General features: G+C 40.9%; 1 protein-coding gene across 1 annotated transcript in view; it reads right to left on the bottom strand.

Annotated features, from left to right (window-relative positions):
- The window catches only part of si:ch211-278a6.1 (SRC kinase signaling inhibitor 1), a 145,722-nt gene that overhangs the window by 37,676 nt on the left and 84,179 nt on the right, over positions 1-23,867 (bottom strand). The window contains exons 2-3 of the mRNA XM_046033893.1: positions 7,577-7,926; positions 1,925-1,951 (exon numbers count right to left, since the gene is read on the bottom strand). Of these exons, the coding sequence (XP_045889849.1) occupies positions 1,925-1,951; positions 7,577-7,926 (377 nt within the window). The remainder of the gene's footprint in view (positions 1-1,924; positions 1,952-7,576; positions 7,927-23,867) is intronic.

The following is a 23,867-nucleotide window of genomic DNA, read 5'->3' as shown; positions in this document are numbered from 1 at the left end:
AAAAAGTAGCCTGAAAACATGGCGAGAAGCTACATGTTCTAGACAATTTCTTTTTAGATACAAATTTAACTGTGTCCCATGTCCAACACCTGTAACTGTTGGAAGGCTTGTGTATTTAATATACTATTATCTGATAAGATCTTTAATATTCATATTTATTTCGACAGGTAAAACAAAATTGTGTTGTATAATCCGGACAGCAGTTTAATTTACTGTTTATTTTCAGGCAGGAGAATCCAGGGAGAGAGTCAAGCTTAGATCAGCGCTAGTGGGGATGAGGGGCTTTCAGAAGCTTTAGTGCAAAATGAAGAAAACGGAGAAGGATGAGTTGTCAACATAAAATGTGTCAACAACAGAGGTTGTATTGAAAGCAAATAGCTTTAGATCTGTTGCAGAATGGACCATTTTGGTTGTTTCTACATTTTAATACCGCTGCTGCACCTTGTGGGGACAATTATTAAATTCTAACTGTCTCTGTTCAGTGATTAAACTTGGTTTTGGCTGCCGCAAAGCAACATCAAGCAATTCTCTCACACTCTCAACAGAGCAGCAACTTACTGTACTAAGAAGTGCAAGTCACCAAAAATAAGAAATATACATTTTTTGAGTTGCAACAATTAGTTGATTAATTGGTCGGAAGAATCAGATTTACTATTTTGATAATAAATTAGCTGTTTCAGTCAACTTTGACACAAAACCTACAATAATTTTCTGGTTGCATCTTTTATAGTGTGAATATTTTCTGCTTTGTTGATCTGTTTAACATTTTTGGAATTTGGACAAAGCAACACATCAGAACAAGCCAACTTGCCTCTCTAGTTTTCAATATTTTTTTAAAAATGTTTTCAGAATAGTTGGAAACGCATTTGATTCTTCTAAATAATAACAGAAGTTGATTGTTTGACATTAAAAGTTTAACTTTTATACTAGCATATCTACAATGTTTGGTATACCCCATGAAAGTCCTGCAGAGTTCAAGCTGTTTGATTGTGTAATAGATTTATGTGAAAGACGGGGCACTACATTCTATTTCATATCACTGTTGTTTGAGGTTAAAGTACTTGTGGAAGTGAGGAATAAATTGCTTAGCCTTCCTCATGGGTCAGGGCATAAGGCTATTGATATTCAGTGACATTTCCACCCTGATCAAATGATATTGTGAGCAGGGATTCAAGGAAGACTACACCACAGATAAGCCTGGGGCTCTTCCTTCACATACCCACACACAAGTTTACACATGTCACTTTTGGGGACATTACATAGACTTAATATCATTTCCTGGAATTTAAAAATCAGCGTTTTGCAAGCTGTCCCCAATTAACTGGTCTTTAGTCTAAAATGTGTTCCATAAATTAGCATCACCCCCCCCCCCCACACACACACACACACATTTATTCTTTAAATTCAGCCTTAGTGGTATACATTTTCAATACATTTTTATGCAGGCTTTCTCCATACAAACAATATTTCCTCTCTGCAACCTGTGGGCAAAACACTTTCAGGAGGCCAACCATGACTCAAGCCTCTGTGCTAATGTCAAAGCATTATTTCAGTAATTCCTCAGCAGCGCGTCTGAAATGTCTTCTTAATGTCTCAGTCAGTCTGAGTAATACTTCAGCAAGGTCACATGCCTTCCAGTCATTAATGCAAGCTGACTGAGGTATCATAAATCCTGAGAGATTCGTCTTCTGCAGATTAAATGGAGCTGGAGAAGTTTAAGCTGTCGCCACCTCTGACACCCCTGCCACTGCAACCCCCCCCCCCAAGGAGATAGGCTGGTGATGCCAGAGGAGTCTGGTGTGATCCCACAGCACAGAACAAACACAGACACATTCACATTCTCTCTCACACACACACACACACACACACACAATGGACAGGAGAATAAGAAACGCACAGGGACACTCAGACACCCAGCACTAACCTTAAAGCTCCAGTAGTTGGGCTGTTGCTGTGGAGTTCATAAAGGACAAAATAGGGAAGGGAGGGAGACAGAGAGAGAAAAGTCAGATACTTATTCTCTAATTATGGCCTCAACAAAAAACAAACATTTAAAAAAATGGTGCATGGAACCAGCTTCACTGGAGATGAGATAGAGTCTGAATGCAGGCTTTTGGCATAAAAATCCAATGCATCCTCTCCAAAGAACATCATCAGTTGTGTTTTCTAAATTGTTTTTGTGTAATGTGCGACAGGCTATTTATGAACCTCATTTATATTGTCGACAGCTTCATCTAATGCGACTATCTAAGCCACGATCATTAAGTTTGATTGGCGCTAACGCAGGGAGTGGCTGTGTTTTGCATTCATCGGGTTACAGCACACCTGAAACAAGATTGCGCTGTTGGCTGTAACTGGTGAAGGGGAGGAAATGAAAAGAGTGAAATCGAGTCAAACAGCAGCCCACTCTGTTGTATCAACGTTGGCCTTTTTCCCAGACTTCTCCACCACACGCAAGCAACCACTCTGTCTCCCCCTCGCTCTCTACCGTCTCTTTTGCTCTTGATCCACCTGCCGTGTTTTTTTTTTCCATGTGAACCTCCTCCACCTGCTTATTTTCACCAGCCCATGCGGTATCCATTTGGCCTTCCTGCTGCTCTGCCATGTATGAAAAGGTGCTCGCATGTTGGCCGAGGCCTCAGGAAGTGAGCTTTCCATTAAAACATGATTACCCCACAGTCATAACCAGGCCAAGCCACTGATGGCCCAGAAATACCTCAAAATGACATGGAAAATTAAAAAAAGATTGAGTTCATGAATTTTAATTCTAATCCTAACTCTTATTTCTTATTCTTATCTGCAGGCAATTTTCAGTCCATTCAGCCTCCCTTCTGTAGGACTCACATTACTTTCCTGGCGTAGGGATGAATAAAAGTGACAGGCAAGTTTTGATTTATGATAGTTGGTGGTATTTCATTATGAGCTTTCCATTTTAATACTGTCTCAACAAAAGCCTCGATTATATCAGTAAATACGAGCATCAGAAGGAGCGTTTTTTTTAACTGATTATGACCTTATTGTAGTCTAATCCTTCATTTAAGGTTCCCTCGTGTGGGCCTGATGCCATTCTTTTCAGACTTTTTCTTTCTCTTTGTTCTTTATCTATTGAGGTGCAATGCCTTGCTTAGTTTTGTTACAATATCAAGTGTTATATTTATACTAATCCAAAGAGGTAATGCTTCCTGGCCAAGAGAACACTGAGCTATGATTAACTAATATCTGGTCAAAGACAGTACAGATTTTATACAGGCTGGTGTCCATAATACTGCCTGGTATTGATATGTACATGTACACACCATCATACTGTATGTACATAGTATGCACACAATAACATCGTGTCTACACGCGTTTCAGGAATGTTTTCCAGCAATCCATCTCATGGATCTTATGGACATCTGACGGAACAGATATGCCCCTATTGTCATTAATACAGCTGTCTACACAGGCCACGTATTGGCTAGAGTTTCACTTGCTCTATATTTATGCTTCAAATGCATTTTCTTTGATTTATGTGTAAAACTACAAATACTGTGTGTTTGGCTCGGAGTGCTGCCAAAACCTGGGTGACCTACACCCAATAATGTGCCTGGATGCAGTGCACTGCACGGTGTCTACGTCTCCTGTGTACACACAGTGTTAGACTTTGTGAAGTTATATTGGCTGTGTTATTCCAAAGAGAAAAGGTTTGTAACCGCTCCACTTCTGCTGTGCAATGCATCGTGGGACAATATTGTTGTTTATTAATTATTACTTCATGCACCTGCACCCTTGTGGTTCTTGTGTCAGGTGGAAAATGGAGTACTGAAGCACGTATTGTGGAAGGCTTTTCCTTGATCTATCAGCGCCCTGGGTTGTACCTCATTTGTTCATCACTTTGGACAAAACCACTGGCCAAATGTAACGTAATTCCAATAGCACATTCAGAAACCACGCAAATTTAATAAGCATACTGGCATCTTTGAGTACACTAACTTTTGTTAACTTTTCCGGTGTAAGCGCACTACAGACTCAAAACCTGCTTAGAATTAATACTAGTGTTAGTAAAATCATTGCATGGAAATGGGACACAACACAGTCATGGTATAACAAAAGTAGGGGGTGGACTCAATAATGTAACCAATTAAAATTCTACAAACTATGACATAAAAACAACTGTTGAATGAACACTTGTCTGAAATTGAAACCTGACCAAACTTATTACAAACTGCATTCTTCTTCTAGCAGCTATTTTAAGGAATTTTACTGGGTATGATTGTGTCCACCAAACACTGTTTCACAGGGATTCAAAATGATATAAAGCATAATCCCAACCCAGGCGTCCTTTTCCACATAGCATATACATTTCTACCAACATACAGTATTTCAAAGCACTTATCCTAAAGACTACTCTTTGATGTGATGCTGAAGACAATTTCTGTCTCCTAGCTAGCTGTTCAGGGGGGTTTTTGTTTGTTATTTTGTAATTGCCACATATTGTCGCTGTCCACTGAAAATCATGTACGTCTAATGTCTGAAGGATTAAATTATTCATTATGGGTTAATATAATTATAAAAGTATCACCTTTAAAAAAGCCAATGCTCTCAAAAATACATTATCACATAGCTTAAACCAAGGCTGTCTTACATTTCAAAAAGTTCAGTGAGAGATCTGAATCTATAAAACATCTCAACCTCCTCTGTCAGAAAGCTAATTCTCAGTCAGACTCAGGGGTGAGAGGTCACAGGTGAAGTGCGTGACTTTCAGAGATAAGATAATACATGAGCTTGTTTCAGGTTAGATGAGCTTGTTTCAGCCTTGACTACCTGATCATGTGTCATTTATTCTGTGTAGCCAGCCAGTAAAAGTTTGTCCTTGACAATCTCTTGAACTGACAGCAGCTCAGGGGCAGCATTGGTGCGTCATAAATAATTGCTGTTCACTTGTTCAGAAAACATTAATGATTCTATTTTCCCACAGAGCTAAATGACTCTGAGGGCTGGCTTTAATGGTGTAGAAGTGATTTGTGGTCTTGTGTGTCTGTCTCAACCAGTGTTTCTCTGTTTGTTACCCTAATGAGGCTTACTCACAGTTCTCAGGTAAAGTAAACAAATTTTTTCTTCATCGCCTCATGTTGTTCTAACCGTTGCTCTGCTGACAGCTGCAGATACACTAAACTTGGACTTTCAGTTGCAAATACTGCACTGAGAGGGTGTGTGTGAGAGCAAACTCGAGAAGGCCTATTTCAATGTATGTTATTACACAAGACATTGTTTTATACTGTTAATCATTATCACACTCACTCATGAAAGCCCAAACTCTTGAATAAGGCCCTACTACTTAGCTTGAATGTACATCTTGTAATTTTTAACCTCCTGTTGAATTAAATGTGCTATGAGCCCCAAAGAGACAGAGTTTCTGATGTACGTCTGTCAGACTAAATGTCAAATGTATGTCAGAATAAATTTGGGTCTGTGGGGTTAAATGCATTCCTGACTGCTAAGTAAAGACACCCATATGTACATTTACCATTTACACACAGGCGTGTATGTACACTGGCTGGAGTTCGCCACAGAGGGACGTAGACTCGCAGAGTGGAGCGCTGCATTACCTGACCAGCATGTAAAGCAGGCTGCACTCACACCACCCCTCCTCCACCCCCGTCACTTTCTCATGTCGTCATCCTCTCTGCACCTGCGCCCCCCATTTCAAACATTCTTACTCTTTCCCCTTCAACCCTCCTTTGGTCTAGTTTGGTGTCTTGATGTTACCGCAGCCTCTCTCCATATCTCTCTCTGTTTTGAAAACACCTGCACTCGTCTGCACAGCAAATTAACGCTCACCCAAACATGCGCACAGAAGGCTCTTTGTGTAGTTTACAGTATTGTCCACTCAGCCTTCGTCTAGCTTGGACTGCCTGCTGAGCATACGCACACCGTCACCACAACAACCACAACAAACAACAGCCGTGGAATCTAATCCCAGCTGGCACATCCTTATCCTACACACACATCCCTCTCTACAACAGCCTCCGGCTTCCAGTTTCAAGCTCCCAGTCCCGTCTCACCTGCAGTGCACCTGTGCCTGTCCAACACTCCAGTCATCCCAGGCTGTCCATCAGGTGCAGCGAATCCTCATCGCGTTTTTGCCCGTCTCTCCCTCCCTCTGCTTCTCTAACCCTCCCTCCCTCTTCCTTATTCAATCTCCTTCTCTCTTCTTCTTTCTCACCCTCTCTCTCTCTGTCTCGCTCTCCAGTAGCACATGCGGCGGAAACTCTTTATTTAATTCATTACAACACCAGCCGATTAACTCCTTCGCAGATGGGTGGCTGGCTCCTGCTGGTGCTGGCTAATTGAGCAGCGGGCTGCTTGACTGGCTGCTGCGCTCCTCACCCAGCTCCTCCCCGCCCTCCCCCCTCCTTCTTCGCTGTCCATGCTCTGCACATCCACGAGATGACAAGGAATCCTAGGCTCCGCTGCTTCCTCCCCATGCAGTGAAAATGCCCTGTCACTTTAGGAACTGTCCACTCTGCTGCAAAAATTTCAACTGTCTGTCTCCCACTATTGACGCCTCTCTCCCTTCTGTCTTCATTATTGTACAATTCCTCCTTCTCTACAAAACCTGACCTTTGCAATGCGATATCCCTACTTGCCATTTATGAGAGAGGTTGCCATGGCAACTATGGACTCCACCTGTCTTTCACCCGCCCACCCTCGCTCACTCGCTCTCTCTCCCTTTCATTCTCTCCCCTGATGTGCTTTTCTCTCTTGTCACTACATTGAATTTACCCTTTTTTAAATTCACACACAGCAGTGGTGCTCACACAAAGAGGGAGTGTGTTTGTGTACAGTTTAGTATTTTCATGTGCACGTGCATGTGCATGTGTGTGTACGTGGAAGTGACATAAAAAAGAGAAAGCTGTTTACTACATTTGAAGGGGGAAAAGATTTGATAAAAACACTAAGAGCAAAGGACAAACATTATCTCAAAGTGTTTAGAGAACTTCATTAGCATATGTGCAATCAATTCGTTTGTGTATGTGACTACCCATCTTCCTACACACCTCAGTGTCAGTCTCACCGTCTATGTAAAGTTCTGCAGGTTCTGGCAGCAGAGACACAAAGAAAAGCTTGGCTGTGACAGTTTAATGACGACCTCTAATAATACAGATACAAAGATCACCTGACAGCCTTCCATTATTTATTTTTTCTCCCTCAATTACTTCAATGAACACAATGTGCTGCTTTTGCTCTGGGTGTTATCTGACAAGAGACTTTTTGCTGCAGGATGACACATATGACGCCACCCAAAAACTGTATACATGATGGGCCTTTGTGTCTCTACATGTGACATCATTTTTCTGTAGCCAAATCGACAGCGGTGACCAGTTTGATTGCCAAAAAACACAAAACATATACTGACACCACATGAAGTGTCACATGTATTGCTAAACGCCGGTAAAGTGATGAAAAAAAACAGACACATGAAATGTATTAATTAATAATTGAACATTAATTTGGCAATGACATTGGGATAATACACATAGTCAGACAATTCTTTTCAAGGGTAAGAAATCATCATGAGATGTGAACTGCATACCTGTTCTCGTGCAGACCGCTCTGATGTACCCCTCATGCTGGTGTGGGAGGGTGAGGGTGAAGGTGGATTGTGGTGCGGGCTGTGGTGCGGATGCTGCTGAAGCTGCTGCTGCTGCTGGTACTTGCTCTTCAGGTGATCCATGAAGGCATCCCTCTTCCGTTCCATATCAGCCTTGTGCAGGTTGGTCAGGGCCTCCAGGCTCTGGGCGGCACTTACGGTGTGCCGGTGCTCCGAAGTGTGTACGAGGCCCACATTGGAGAACCGCCGAGCGCTGTTCCCCAGCGTCCGGTACTCCCGTGGATATTCCAAGTCATCTGTAGAGATCATGTGACTGCCACCACGCTCGGGATCTGAGGAATGAGGACAGAAGGGGGGAAGAGAGGATGAAGGATGGGAAGAAAATAAGGGAAGGGAAGAAAGAAGGAAGGGTTGGAATGTGTGCGAGAAAGAGGTGAATCACCACCCACACAAGCATGCAGAAAGATTTCAGGGTGGAGATGCACATACACACAGAGCAGGCACACACAGGTGGAAACAAATGGAGCAGAGGGAAGGAGAGTGGACAAATAAGGTACAGGAGAGGACAGGAGAGAGAGAAAGAGAGAGAGAAAGAAATGGGATGGGATGTTAGACTATTTGCCACCAGGAAGGAGCGGTTCCCTGCAGAATTATTGATTTCAAGTTCTGAAGGGAAGAAAAATGAGAAAAGTAAAATGCTTCTGCAATAGATCAAAGGAAGAGGCTCAAACTGAATTTGTTTTGCTGGATATTCCACTGTGATATGCCTGCTTTTCATCTTAAGTGGCTTTCATTGTTTTCTTGGGAAACAGAGAAAAACAAAATACTGATTGAAAATCAACTGGGAACATGAAGGAACACTTCTTTCATTGTCTGTGTTCTCACTCATTCTCACCAACTCCTGTCCATCTATCTGACCTTTCCCTCCATCCCTTGAACCCTCTCCCACTTTCTCTACATATTGTCACTGTCCGTTGTCTGGAGGTTACTGATTCTGCTGTCCGTTTTTAAGGAGGCGCATCACTCTGACAGCCCTTGGCCCTTAGCCCTTTTATCAGGGCTCTAACTGACAGACAACATAGCCAGACGTGGAAGGCACAGGAAGGGAAGGGAGACAGCCGGGAGGGGACTGTGTGGGTGTGACAGGAAATACAAATGAACTTAAGTGTGACAAAAGAGAAGGGAGCCATTCGCCCGGTAAGTTACCTTGTTTAGGAAAACAGGCCCCGGCGTTGGCTAGAAGAGAAACATGCCAAGGGTTAATTTGTGTGTTTGTGCACAGATGTGCAAGCAAACACACCAGAACACCGTCACATGACCATCAGAAAAGAGCTATTGTGAAACAATAGCCCTTTCTCTGAATTAAAATCAGTTAATGCATTATATATGCATTATAATGAATTCATAAGGGTACACATAGGGTAATGGTTTGCTATGAATACTAATAGTGTCTTACAATAACCGGGAGAATGGTAAATGAATATTGTATATCATGCATTTTTACACTGAAAAAGTTCATAAATAATGTTAACTCTGTATAAACTTCCGATTTTAAGCAGGTAGAAAAACAATCAATTCAGAAATTCATAATAAAAAAAATCTGTTAACTCTGGTTAAAGTAAAAGCATAAAAAGTGCTGAGGCTTAATAGGGCTGAATGAAGTGGACCATCTGTACATTAAAGACTCATCAGCAGCATTAGGATGAGCTGAGCAAGTACGCAGCAGAGGGAGGCTCCTCGGGGCAGGAGCAACAAATGGACTGTTAATGAACGCAGAGGAAGAGAAGAGGAAGCTCACCAGATGGAGCCCCAACAGAGGTGCAACGCTCTCCAGCGGACAAACCTTAACACAGAGAAAACCTGTTAAGGGCAGAAGGTCTGCAACCATTCAGAAGCAGCAGCAGTCAAACCGCGTGCTCATTGTAAACCCATTTCTCACTCTATTCATTCTTGGAGCGATAACGAACAACTCAAGTGTGATCAGCTGTTTCAACACCATGCCCTTACATCCACAACATTATGAAGTTCTGATAAACTGAGCACGGGTGAGGCAAAATGGACTGACCTCCTGGCTAATAACATTAGCATTGAGCTCTCCTCTGCGCACCAAGGCTGCCGGCCATATTCATCTGGCCCCCTCACAGCCTCCCAGATCTTGGGTTTACACTTCATTAGGCTGGAGCTTATTGTGCATCAGCTAACAAGGACCTGACTCAAGGGCCCCATTACAATGGCTGGCACAGCTGGGTCTATGTACTATGGCTTATTATTGTGACTGAGCATCAGCAACAACAAAAAGCAGAGTAGTGTATGCTACCTCTGGACAAACATAAACCTGCAAAGAGAATGAAACGCTGTATCAACAAAACAATATCAGAAAAATTAGTGGTATCAATTTAAGAAAGTCCTGATAGAAGTTAAAATGCTAAACAAGTTAATGGGTTGCAGATACATGAAATGAATTTAATTCTGTTCAAATGTGCACCTCCTTGTCCCACTGGTTTGGAATACAGCCCAACAACTTTCCAAACTGCAGTTTGTGGATATACTTTCCAAAGCTGTATACAAAGCCCTCATCTTCAAGACAGCGGGAGTAAAAGTTGTGTGGGCTGGAGAGTAAGAATAGAAAATGGGAACAGGTTATTCATCCTTACTTTCGTCATTCACAGCCAATATATTTCCACATAAGCTGGCAGACAATAACCCTGACAGCCAAAACAATCTGTGCAAGCCCACGCAATGCCAGCATCATTTAAACCTACATAAAAGAGCCTTGATGGGGTGGGTTTCTGATGAACGCTTTATCACAAGCACTGTCTGTCAACAAGTCTGGGTCTGCAGCAGACCAAATTGCAACTACAAAGACTCAGAGCCTCCAGGAGAAGGTGCAGCATGTTGGTCAACGAAATAATAGAGGACCCGAATGACAACAGGAGCCTACAATCAGAACCGATAAGATCTGTCGACTCGGCCAATGAGGCCTGGGCTGCACTGCGAGATAGAGAGCACAGTCAAGAGCATTAACCTACCTAAATAAAAAGAGGCCGCTGCGGTGGGCATTGAGCGATAAGAAAAGACAAACAGTCAAGGAGAAATCACCTGCACAGAGAAAAAGATACCGCTAGGCAAAACAAACTAACAAAAAACAACTCCTAACAACCAATACAGCCTGTTTAGGCAGTCCAACCACATTTCTCTGGGTTTATGCAAAAATAATCAAACCTAAAACCTCCTTCCATAAGGGGAGCTTGGTCCATTGATTGAAGAAAGATGACGAATGGATTTATAATTAACAGAGAATTTCCCTCCAGATTTTTTAATATCTGTCTGCATTACATTGAGCTCTATTCTCAACTTTTCAAGTCACCAGTCTCCACCTACACTTCAGCAGGTTATTTATATATGTAGGGAAATTCATTCCGTGACAAGCGGCATTTGCCAACCCACCCACAACAACACATACATAATAATAATGTTCTGTATCATCACAGCCAAATCTGGGACTATGTACTTCCAAAGGGAAAGGTGGGTTTTTTTTGCTGGTGAACTCTACTTTCAACTCAGGAAGGGAAGTTGTTGCTCATCATATGCATGGACATATGGTATGGAGAATCAGGAGGTGAAAAGTGGATTGGGTGTGCTTTGATGGATTTGGAAGAGGCAGGCGGCGTAACTTTATATCTTTGGGCATGTTAAACAAGTGGGTCAGAGGGAGAGGAGGGTGTAAGAGAGGCTTCAAGTCTGACAGAATGATAAGAAAGCTGCAAACTGCACATACGCAAACACAGCTCTGGATTCTTTAATAACTAAACCTAAATTCACAGGTACTTCAAACATTTTGACTATATACTTATTGTCACATATGCAGCTACAGCTTGAGGCTACCTGAGTCACTCCTGTATTAATATTGTTTTGGAAGAGAAAGGGGGATGCAAATATGCATGCACTTTCTGTACGGACATACAAAAGCATCTAGAAAACGCTATGTTAACTGCAGTTAATGTCAATTAGGGCTGCAACTAACGATTACTTTCATTATCAATTGATCTTCAGATTATTTTACTCCATTAATCAATTCATCATTCAGTCTGTAAAATTTCAGAAAATAGTAAACAAAACCCATTACGTTCAAAGAGTCCAAGGTGATGTCCAAAACCCAAAGATATTTAGTATACTATATGACAAATAAATAAATAAAACAGCAAATATTCACATTTGAGAAGCTAAAACAGGAGAAAATGACTATTTAATTATAAGTAATTGATAATCAAAATAGTTTTTTCTATCTAATGGCTACTTGATTCATTTACTAAACTTTTCAACAAAGTCGTTTCCTAGACAGGTCTGTTTTTGAGGGCTTCACGGCTGAGAAATGTTACTTACTTATGTGCATTACTTCAAATGTAGCTCTCTGAATAGTGTCTGTCTCAATTCTTTAACACATACAAGGTCTTCTGGATTGTGCACTTTCAGACATCAGTGAAAAGAAGTAATGTGGTAATATCGGCTTCTCTACTTGACACATATGGCTTTTCACTGTTTATTACAATTAAACCAAGCATTTCTCTGTAAAGGAATTATTCTTGTGACTACTCTTTCACTCTTCGGTGTTAAATCGTGTCATGGAAAGGGGCCAGTTTCTCTGATAGTCCAGTGTCCTCCCCAGAAGGCCTGTTGTTATGCAGACGCTTGTGGAAGGCAAGGCGAGGCCTTCCCTCCGATACACGCAGCCTAATTTACTGCAAAGCATGGCAGGGCTCCTTGTGGGATGCCGGCTGTGACAGCACAGGGTAGATATACCAGCTGAATATTAACCAGAGAAGAAGGAGGGAAGAAGAAAAATCAAGAAGAAGTAGGTGAAAACAGCAAACTGCAAATCCAGCATGTCGATTAAGGCTACCGGCAACAGGAAATAAGCCAATCAGCAAGGCCTACAGCTATTGGCAATTGTAACTCTATGTGCTCCAGTGGGAACGATTAAAACAAATAACTAGAAGGAGAGAGGCATGGCAGGATTAAATATAACCTTTTGAAAAAACACTAAACGGGGCTTTAAAAACCCTGCAGGTCACAACTCAAGAACCAACTGGGGGCTGCAGTTCAACATGTACTAACCCTTAAAATGACAGCTGTGGGCCATCTTGCCCGCTACCTTCTATATGAGGTTAACATGCTGATGTGCTAGCTGTTAACTCTCTACGTTGTTGCTACAATGACTTTCCCTGCTATATAATTACTAATACTACAAAAGAAACAAGTGATTGCCAAGTGGCACTCATTCTATTGACTGCAAGCTGTCACATGAACCTTGAAATTTACTACTGCATCTGGAATTCAATGAATAGCCAGTGAAAACGTGACTCTGAACTTGAGAGAGGAACTTTTGTTTCCATCTCTCTTATCTTGCTCGTTCAGTGTTCTCACTTGTTATGCTTGCTCTTTGAGGTTCGATGAGGCTCCGGGTATAGAGACACATAACCCAGCAGGCATGTGCATTTCACTTTTTTTCTCTCCATTAAGGTAATCTCTGAAAGCTCTGAGGCACTGGTGTGCAAGGAGAGGAGAGTTAAAAGGGGTGAAATTGACAGCTGGGCAGTGAGAGCAAGCCATCAGAAGGTCAGCCTGCATGTCTGTACTGCCGGACTTAGTAACAGACTGAGACCATCAGAAGGCTCCAGGCTGCCTCATGTAAAACTGGATGCCCTTTTGATCATTAAAACATGTACAATAAGAAGTGACACGCCCATCTTTTCACCTATTGCTCTCCTCTATCTATCCATTTTCTGCCTCTCAACCACTCACTAACCCTCCTACCTCGAAACTTAGTTTCCCTGGGCAACGCTGGGGAATACTGTGGAGGCAGTCAAGTTAAAATTGCAGCAGATCCAGCAACGCACCTGTTAGCACAATGGCACGCACTCAGACAATTAGAGCATGCTACGGCTCCACGGCAACATCTCTGGGGCAAGTCTGTAGCTGAAAACAACAAATGTGTGTATTCATCTGGAGGATAAAGGCAAGAGATGATATATACATGCTACCGAGACAGACAGAGAGGGGGGAGGGGAGAAACGGGGTGAGGTGGCAAGCATAATGCACCTCTTTGTTTCACTTGTCATCCTGGTAAAAGCCAGCTGTCTTTTTCTGGAATCACAGCAGGCCAGCAGCAGGTGAGAGAGCCTCTTAATTACAGCCTGTTGTTGAACCAGGTCAGTCAGCACACTACTGCCACTGGGTGTGAAGAAGAATCCACTCCAGCCACACCTCATTACATCAGTGCTGCTCAGTTTACCTCACTGGGGAGGCGGATGCTATCTTCAATAAGATGCTAGATGGAGACAGGCGGAAGTAATAAAGTTTAAGAGATGGTTGAATAAGATGTTTGGAGAGTGTGGAGACTACACACCTGCCCGCATACAGAGCTACTTTAATGGGTTGCACCTCCTCTGACAGTGGTGCATGGACCTCTGATCTCCACAGGGGCAACGCTGACTGGTAGTCGCAGGTGGAAGTCAAAGACCTAAACAGCACTGCATGGAGAGGGATGCGGTGCAGCAAAAATCAACTTTCAGTTCTTTTTCTCATTGTTTAAAGCACCATACCAGAGTTTTTACATGCTTTAGATTATTTAAAACAAATTATAAACTTATAGTTATTGCTGATATTTCAAGTAATTTCACCATGTAATTAAAATAAAATTGCAGTTATGTGTTGTATAGTTTGATTTTAAGTCTGCACTCCATTGCCTCGCAAAAGAAGGAACACATTCTTACAAAACATGATTTTCCTTATTATCTACCAAAAGGAGGTTTTATACCACATGACAATGACTAGAAACCAGCAGCTACCTGAAAGGCAGACAAACCTAGAAAATTATGGTATGATTTGGAATATGGTTAGCAGTAATCTGAAGTGTACATGACACTAACCCACGCAAGAGTTTAGCCACTTTCACATTCAGTTGTCCTGTTCTAACCATTTGTCCAATTGTTGCTAATAAAACATCCCATAAACTAAAGCGGTGGCATTACACACTGCGAGTAGGAAAAGGCAGCAGACTCCAAGCCTGAGTCATCATACCATCACCACAAGACTGTTGCTGACAATACAACCATATACGGGACAATATGACGTGTATGTAAACACCGACCATAAACACCCACACAAATTCACATACATACAGTACAGAGCTTGGCACAGATGGAAGGTAGTGTAGAAATGTGCAGACCAGTCAAATCTTTCCTGAACACACAAGTACATGCATCCATTATTATTGTTAAATCTGATACCTTATTGATCACCGCTTCCTGCCTGAGCCTGCCCACATGGAGATCAGAGTACAATGTCAGTTAAGGAATAACCTCTGGTGCTGCTAAGCTGCTATGGGCTGGACTTTAGGCTTTTTCACTTTGCAAACCTGTTACATGCACAAAAAAGATATATAACTCAATAAAGGAGAGGGAAAAAGCCAAAAAGCATAATACCACCACTTTAAGCGTCAACAGGGAGGATTCATGTTGCCATGGCAAGTTGCTGATCTCTAAAATGCTCCAAGCAGGTTTTGTTCTTGGTTAACTTGAGGTTACCCTGTATACGTGGGCTACACACCACGCCTGTACTCAGTGTTAATAATGAGAAGTAGGCTATTAATACATACCACTTGATAACATATTTTTAAATTTCATCCAGACTTGTTCCACTGCGGTTGTAGCTAAAATGACGTCATTCTTAACACAACAGCATTACGTTCATACAGCGAGCCCTGCAGCCTCTGTGATTTCAGGGAGGAGAGCTTAATTAAATAACGGCCAGTTCCTGAAATGTTATATAATTGAATTGTTTTCACATAGGCTATTTAGATTGACTATTTTATGTGTCCAAAAAATCGGAAGCCAGGGTCGGGCTTAATAAATCGACAAAAAAGCATTCCTAGATGAAAGTGACAAATTTTTTAACAAAAAAAACGTAACTTCCCTGATTTGCCTGAAATTAAAGTCACAAAAAATCTAAATCACACTGGTGTTTTGTTCTGAATACGCCCGGCCCAATAGACAGTATCTAAGGTGCACGATAACATGTGATTGTGGGCTAAACTCACTGCTAAATCCGATTGCAAAGTCTAATAACTATAGGCCTATAACTTTCCCTGCATGCATAATCTAATATACGGCAGAGGTGTGTGAGTGTGTGATGTTGCAGCCTTGCAAAGTGAACTTTCTTTACGGCATACGCCGTTGCGAAAAAACGCTTTCTGCACAGCCAGACACGCCCCTTTTATGCAAAAGTGCACCAACTCCAATTGGGTTAACACCGGATTAAAACCGACTCAACGAACCAACATCTTATTCACCGTCGTAGTGCCGTTTTACTCCTGTGTAGGCGATCTGAGTTTGCTTGATAACCCCGAGTTAACTCTGAGGAGATTGAACTCCCTTCGTAGTATAGGCCACTGGTTAGATGATATGGTGCTTTTATTTACCTTACTTATTTCACCATCTGCTACAAATTTGCAAGCGCCACTTTAACCCCAAAACGGACTTTTTGTCTCTTCCCCTTTTCACAGTGTAACACAGAGGAAGAACAATATTTAGCCAAAATAAAGACAGCTAACACACAAATATCTATGCGTATATGTTTAATTCATCCTGCAGCTGCCCAAAATGGAGGTACTACTTCAACAGAAGTGCCCAGTGTGCTTTCAAGCTAATCTCAATGGATTCTGCAGAGCAGCACGATGCAGCACACTGCTGAGCCAGTGAACCAAGTGATGAAAGCAGCAACAAAACAAAGCACAAAAGACTGATTTTTCAGTTGGGGAACATCATCAGCTGTGGTACCATCCAACTGGTTTTTCTTCTTTCTCACAAAACAACACTCTGACAACCGTGTTTTATAAACTTCTTTTAGGCACTTCTATTGATTTGAAGCAATTTTGTAATTATTTGTGCTGTATTTTGAATTACTGTCAAATATAAAAATCATAGACAGTAGACCAATAAATCACACACTGAGTAGCATTCAGAAGAGCTCAACAGTCCTTTTCTCAAGTATAAAAAATATGAATCCATTCTGAGCAAACAAAACACAAAAACACCTGACAAGAGGATGTTTAGTACAGTGAAAGAATTGCTGCAAATGAGCAAACAAGTTACTGTGGTTACAGACAAAAAGACACTTCAGGAGGAGGTGGATGGAAACCTCGTCCAATCAGAATCTGCCAGCTGCTCTTTTATCTTGCTTATACATCAACGCATATCTCCCTCAGAACCTCACTAAAGGCACTAACACTTGAAAGTAAAGGGGCACACATTAAAGGAATCTAGCTACTGTACTGCACCGCCTCGATTGACAGACAGGGGGAGCCACAATTGATAGAAAATAAAAAGAGGGCAGAAAAACACTCAGGTGGAGGTCACTGGTAATAGAGATGCCCCTGTGGGGGCTGTCAAGGACTCCATACTAAATCGCTCAGGTCTAATAGGTCATTATCTGTCCCATAGGCCTTATAATATTAACAGCACTGCGCGCGCACACACACACACACACACACACACACACACACACACACACACACACACGCTATCTGACCCCACATTATCCACCTGCACAGTGACACGGGGTTGACAAAGGCAAACAAAAGATACACATTCCTCAAGTATTACAATCTGGTAAGGGACTGTCCACGCCTTGTGTGGGACAGCTGAAATAAGAGCTAGCTTAAACTTCCTCAAGAGGAACAAGCAAGGAGAGAATAAGACAACAATGGGGCACCTCAATCACATGTGTGCAGCAGTGTTCAAAGAAACAACTCAAGCATATGTAGAATACATATGGTATGAGGCATCAACAAATATCAGCTGCAGCAATTTAGCAGTGATTTTCCACGTAAACATCACAGATAAGCTGCCAGACTGAGCTCATCAGACTGTAGCGGGCACTTCAGAAATGACAAAGATAAATCTTGACCCACATTTCCTGCTGAAGACTGAAGAGCAGATCATTCAAGTCTTTCTCAATCAGTAGCACAGCATATTAAATTTAGTCATCACAAACTGTGGCAGACAAACGTTAGTCACTAAAGTTTTTATTGCTGGCCTGGTTCTACTGCCAGACTGCAGCTGAGGTAGTAACTATTAGTAATCACAGAGTTGAGATTACACCCAGCTTCTGTCTCGCCGCTTGTTGATGCAACTGCTTGAGGGGCATTCCACCACAACACAGCTCTGGTCTACCCACATGCAAGTGTGCCCGACCTACAGATTCCTCAGTGGGCCACAGCAGGGGAGGATGTTATCTTTTCACGCCTGGTTTGAACTTAAGGCGAGGGGGAGGTCAGCTCTCCAGCTGTTACCTTCCCACTGTACATGCCCCTATGTGCCCCAAACAGGGATTATTATTAATTAATATCATGATTTCAATAAGAATGTTTTTCTCATATCAACATATGTCACAATAAAGCAGATTTATGCAGGTTCACATATACATTAATAACATGGATGTTGGTTGGAATCATTACTCAGCAGAATTTGGCAAAATGGTAAAACAGCATTATCATCACAAGACAGATCCAGTGAAAGTCCGAAAATCAAAAACTACTGAATTACTGAACTGATTAGTGATAACCATTGTGATAATTAGTGAATCATGTCAGTCACGTTTAATGCAAAAATAGTGAAAAAACACCAAACATTGTCTGGATTTGCTGTTTCTCTTTGTCATATATAATTGTAAACTGAACATTTTTGAGTTTTGGACTGTTGGTCAGGCAAAACAATACATTTAAAGATGTCACCCTGGCCTCTGGGAAATTGTGTTTTTTTTTTTTTTTATATTTCATTGACTACACCAAACTTAAAAATAAAAAATCAGCATGAATCGATGATGAAAATATTTATTAGTCCCAGCCCTAACTGCAGTCCAGCCTCAGTCTGACATGACCTTAGCTGACACCTTCTGTGCTCAACTTAAATTCTAAGCACCCCCATCTCTTCCCAAATCCCACCCACCACAGCTGACTTGTTATAGAACACGGTAGACTCAGGTTAGGCTTAATTATTTGGCTGTTGATTTTGGCCTAAATTTAAGCTATACTAGACACTGTCTCACAGTTTAGGGTTATGTTTTTGTTGCCTTTACTCTTTCTGTTCTTATTTTGTGAATCAATATACGTCAACAGGTAATTAATGTTGCCATTGACTTGCTTTTATTTGGCAAAACTACACAGTATGTAAAATATTAGTTCAGTCAGAAACCATATTACTATAATGTCAAATGTAGTGTTGGACTGTTACTACATTTACTTAAGTACTGTAATAAAGTACATATTAAAAATACTTCACTTGACCACTCCACCACATATTTTTGACAACTATAGTTACTAGTTGCTTTACAAATGAGGATTTTTTCAAACAAAACAAACGATAAGCTTATAAAATATTGAACTGTTACAGATTAAACTACCCAACAGTATATAAAATGGTTAAAACATTTGCTGTGAGCCAATAGCTGTGATTCAGTGGATTGATTGAAGGCAGGTGTGTCTGGGTGTGCCTGTGGTCTACTTATGCCAAATGTAGCAAACACTTCTGGCAGTCATTCTTCTGTGTTTCTCTGCGTGAAAGCCAGGGTCTCAGAGTTGGGCTTCCTGAAGGCTGAAATATGTTGCCAGCCCAATATATGGAGGCAGGTTTGAGAGAACTGTCATCAGGCATATTGGTTGTATAACGTTGACTGACAGTGAGGAAGCAAGCAAGCAACCTGCAGCGCAGTGTAGTGAGCCCTTAGACTATTTCCTCCTCTTTTTTGAGTAATTAATTTTACATAACACAAACAAACTAAGCTTTTTGACATTTTTCTGTGTTTTGCCCCTTTGCTGAGACTGCAAAGTCAAGAATTGGGTGTACATTGTTCTAATGTTACTAATTGAATTACTACCATTTTGAATTCTGACCAATTGCAGGACAGGGCAGTAGACTAACACAGTTAACTAACTGTTAATAAAAGTCTGTTTTTATTAGCAGTTTGGTTTCACTGTGGGAAAACATTTGATTATTTTGGGCAGACTGCAGGTATCTGTGATGCCAGAAAAATAACCTTGTATGAAGTGTCGAGCTCACAAACGGGTGGGGTGTGCGAGGTAGCTTGAATGACCACAACTGGCTAGTGTACAGAAGTTAGCATTAATACAGTAATGAAATGAACAGTTGAGGTGGTGGGTGCAGTGTTTTGAGCTAGAGTTGGGCTAACTATCTGTTCACTGCAGATAGTGCTCCTCCTCTACCCACAATCCTATTTTACAAGACATCTTTGTAAAACACATCCTGTTTACTGTGTTACACTCTCTGATTTATGCTATGGATAAACACTGTTTCTCTGACACACATAGTTCATTTTGCATTATAACCAGCCAGACTCTGCAGGAACAACAGCAGATACATTTTATCTCTTCAGCTACATAATGATAACCCACTAGCATTGTTGGACATTTCCTTTAATGTACATAATTGTGCATTAGGTAATGCTACATTACACATACTAGATGTTTGACTTTGATCTCTGAGTTTGTACAAAGGCAGGCTTCCTCTCCCACACATCTCATATCTGCAGAAAAGAGAGATTACCAACTTCCTCTCTACGCTAGAGCCCTGGTACATGATTCTCAAGTAACTGTGCTCACATTTTTTGGCTTGGTGCTTAAATCAAAATCAGACCTTGCAATGTTATGCAGATTTATCCATTGAAACCAATACAAATGTATTTCTTTGGGGCAAGTTGGCATTTGCGTCTAAGCAGGAAGGCCCACTGAGCCCTTTTAGTGGCAGAACAAACGTCCCAATGGTACAAAGTAGAAAGACAGGATGTTTCTGGAAAAAGTGTATTCTGCTCAATTGCAGTTGATTATGCCCTATAGTCAGTGTAAATTAACAATAAAAATAATAAACAAAAAGAGACTGTTTCATTGATGACTAAACATTGCAATTATGAGCCTGTGATTCTGAGAGGAATACACAGGGATGAAAACCAACCTAGGCTAATAATCACACCGAACTGACATTTTGTTTCATTTCACTTCATTCGTATTGGAGATCTGGGCAGTGATTGAGAGGTCTGGCACTGGGCTAAAAACAATTAGGCAGACTGTAATGTTTTTCAATATAATTCTTTAAAAGGCCGTTTAAGACTTTTGTTGGCATTTATTATGTGTCATCACTGAGTCATTTTATAAGAGGAGAGACTAACAAAGGAATTAATTTAAGTTCATCTATGGCTGGACGATATGGCCAAAAATTTTATCACGATAAAAAGTTTCATATCTTTCGATATCGATAATTATCATGCTAAATATCAAATCGTTATTTCTTTCCAGTTTAAAGGCTTATTTTTGCTCCTGAGTGAAAGTTGAAGAAACCTGATGGTTAATTGTGGTTTAAACTCTTCTTTATAGTCAACACTTGATGCCAAACAGTAGATCACTTCACAAATCTGAGGTAGAACATTCAAAACAATTATGATAATATGTATGTATGTATGAGTAAATTAAGTAAAAGCTTTTTTCAGTCCTTTTTCCTCAACACAATAAACATCTTAATAAAAGAAATTAAGTCCTAATTTGTGTATGATTCAAGTGAATAAAATCAAACATTTATTGAATATTTATTGAATTTATTGAAATAAATTATATCACGATAATTATTATTATTGTTTTATTATCCAGCCCTAAGTTAAGCATGCCACATCATCTGCACAATAATAAAATGATGTAGTTTATCTTTAGTTGTCCAGATATGGATGGTTGGTGCTCTTTTTCCCTCTCATTTCATTGGGTTTGTTGTTATCATTGTGCAATTTTCTACACACATTTTACCACATCTCTCAAGTTATAATTCTCAGCCTGGACAGCACTACGACTGGACTTCTTGATTACATAACAAGGGCTTGATGCAATCACTGGGCCTTCCCAGTATGAGCCAAAGCAAAACAGGGTGTAACCTGGAATGTGACAAAAACATGGTCCACCCCACGCAACACCGCTAACAGCAGCAGCACCAGGACCCACCATCCTGCAGCCTGTTTTCAGTCCATCCCCTACAGGGTACTGAACTGTGAGATGAGAATGAGTTTTTAATGTGCAGGTAATAATGACACAATACAGTGTCCTCAGACTCTGTTAATGGCATTACTTTAGTAGGATGTGGGATACAATGGCATAAAAAAATAACAGGATGTAATCATGAGGCAAAGACAGTTGTCTCACAAGGCAGAACTCTAAAATAATGAAGTCTCGAATACAGTTATACACATGATAATACAATTTAAATGAAATTTAAGGCCAATACAGATCAAGAGATGAGAACTTAGGACAGCTGTATTGATCAGTGCCATAAGCCTTAAATGTAACAGTATTGAATATGAATAATGCTGCCTCCAAATCTGTGGGAAAATCAAATTGCCCTTGCCCAGAATGTCTTTTAAGTACATGAGCCTGAGTGCTGGAGATAATGGTCCGGTGTATCAGTCAGCAAGTCAGCAACACAAACACAAATGCATCAATGCTGTGACGTCTGAAGCTCTCGTTAGCGCAAGGTCAGAGTGGCTGCAACATCTCAAAAGTAGGAAGCAATCACCAGGAAAAACAATCCTGTCGCCAAGCCAAATGTGCTGTTGTTTTACTTTAAATCCATTAAGCCAAGACGTGATTTGATCAACTGTCAGTGTCCTCAGGGTGAACAGTGTGTGTGCAATGCTGGTTATCTATCAAATGTTCCACCGATTAGAGAGAAAACATTAGTTTAGCTGACTAAATGTTTATGAGAATGTACTGCGCTTGCAGAGTACACAGGGATAATGAAATGGAGAACACAAAGTGACTTAATTATCAATTAATAAATGCATGAATAAATTCTGAAATAAATACAGAAATATATAATTAAATGCATAATTGAATAAACAAACCTATACATCATTAATCATTGATTATTTGGTAATTAATTGCGATACATTTTGCTCTATGGTGAGATTGCGACTACCTACATCATTGATACATAAATAACTAAATTCTCTGACATCATCACCAAAAACTAATAATGCACGTGCCATGTTTGCTACTGTCGACAGGCTAACCAACCCTCCTGTGTCTGTAGCCTCTGAACTTCTATCTACCAGGGCCTGCAATGAATTTGCTTCCTTCTTCACAGACAAAATTCAAACAATTAGACAAGCAATCAGTGCCACCATGTCAGTAACAGGATATGTCTTGTCCCTGTGTCCACTTAAAAACAATTCATATAGCATTAACCATAAAAACCTGGAGGACATAATACAACATCTTAAATCCTCCTCATGCTGCCTTGATATTCTGCCAACAGGTTTTTTCAAAAATGTGTCTAAATTCATGGCCTCAGATTTACTACAAATTGTCAACATGTCTCTCCTCTCGGGTTTTTTCCCCACAGGCCATGAAAACTGCAGTCATTAAGCCACTCTTAAAAAAGAGCAATCTAGACAGGTCACTAATGAGCAATTATAGGCCCATATCAAATCTCCCATTTTTAAGTAAAATCATTGAAAAGGCTGTTTTTCAACAGCTTTGTGCTTTCTTGGCACTAAATAATTGTTTTGATATCTTCCAGTCAGGTTTTCGACCATACCACAGCACTGAGACGGCTCTTGTTAAGGTCTTCAATGACATCCATTTAAACACAGACAGTGGCAGAATTTCAGTCTTAGTATTATTGGATCTCAGTGCTGCATTCGACACGGTCGACCACAACATATTACTAGACAGACTTGAAAACTGGGTTGGACTTTCTGGCACAGTACTAAACTGATTTGAATCCTACTTAAAGGACAGGGACTACTTTGTGTCTATAGGTAATTACACATCTGAGCTGACAAAAATGACATGTGGAGTTCCCCAAGGCTCCATTCTGGGACCTCTTTTGTTTAACATTTACATGCTTCCACTGGCTCAGATTATGAAAAACAATATAATACGTTTCCAAAATTATGCAGATGACACACAGATTTACATAACCATTTCACCAGGGGACTATGATCCCATACAGGCGCTGAGTAACTGTATTGAGCAGGTCAACGATTGGATGTGCCAGAATTTTCTTCAATTAAACAAGGATAAAACCAGGGAGCCAGGGAGGAACGATTGAAAGTCAGTGCTCGACTTCAATCTGTAATGTTAAGAACCACAAATCAAGCCAGAAATCTTGGTGTAGTCATGGACTCAGACCTGAATTTGAGGAGCCATATTAAGACAATT

Source organism: Micropterus dolomieu, linkage group LG02 (assembly GCF_021292245.1).
Source record: "Micropterus dolomieu isolate WLL.071019.BEF.003 ecotype Adirondacks linkage group LG02, ASM2129224v1, whole genome shotgun sequence".
Classification (NCBI taxonomy): Eukaryota; Metazoa; Chordata; class Actinopteri; order Centrarchiformes; family Centrarchidae; genus Micropterus; species Micropterus dolomieu.
The sequence above is the reverse complement of the archived record's forward strand: the minus strand, read 5'-3'. Positions and strand labels throughout refer to the sequence as shown.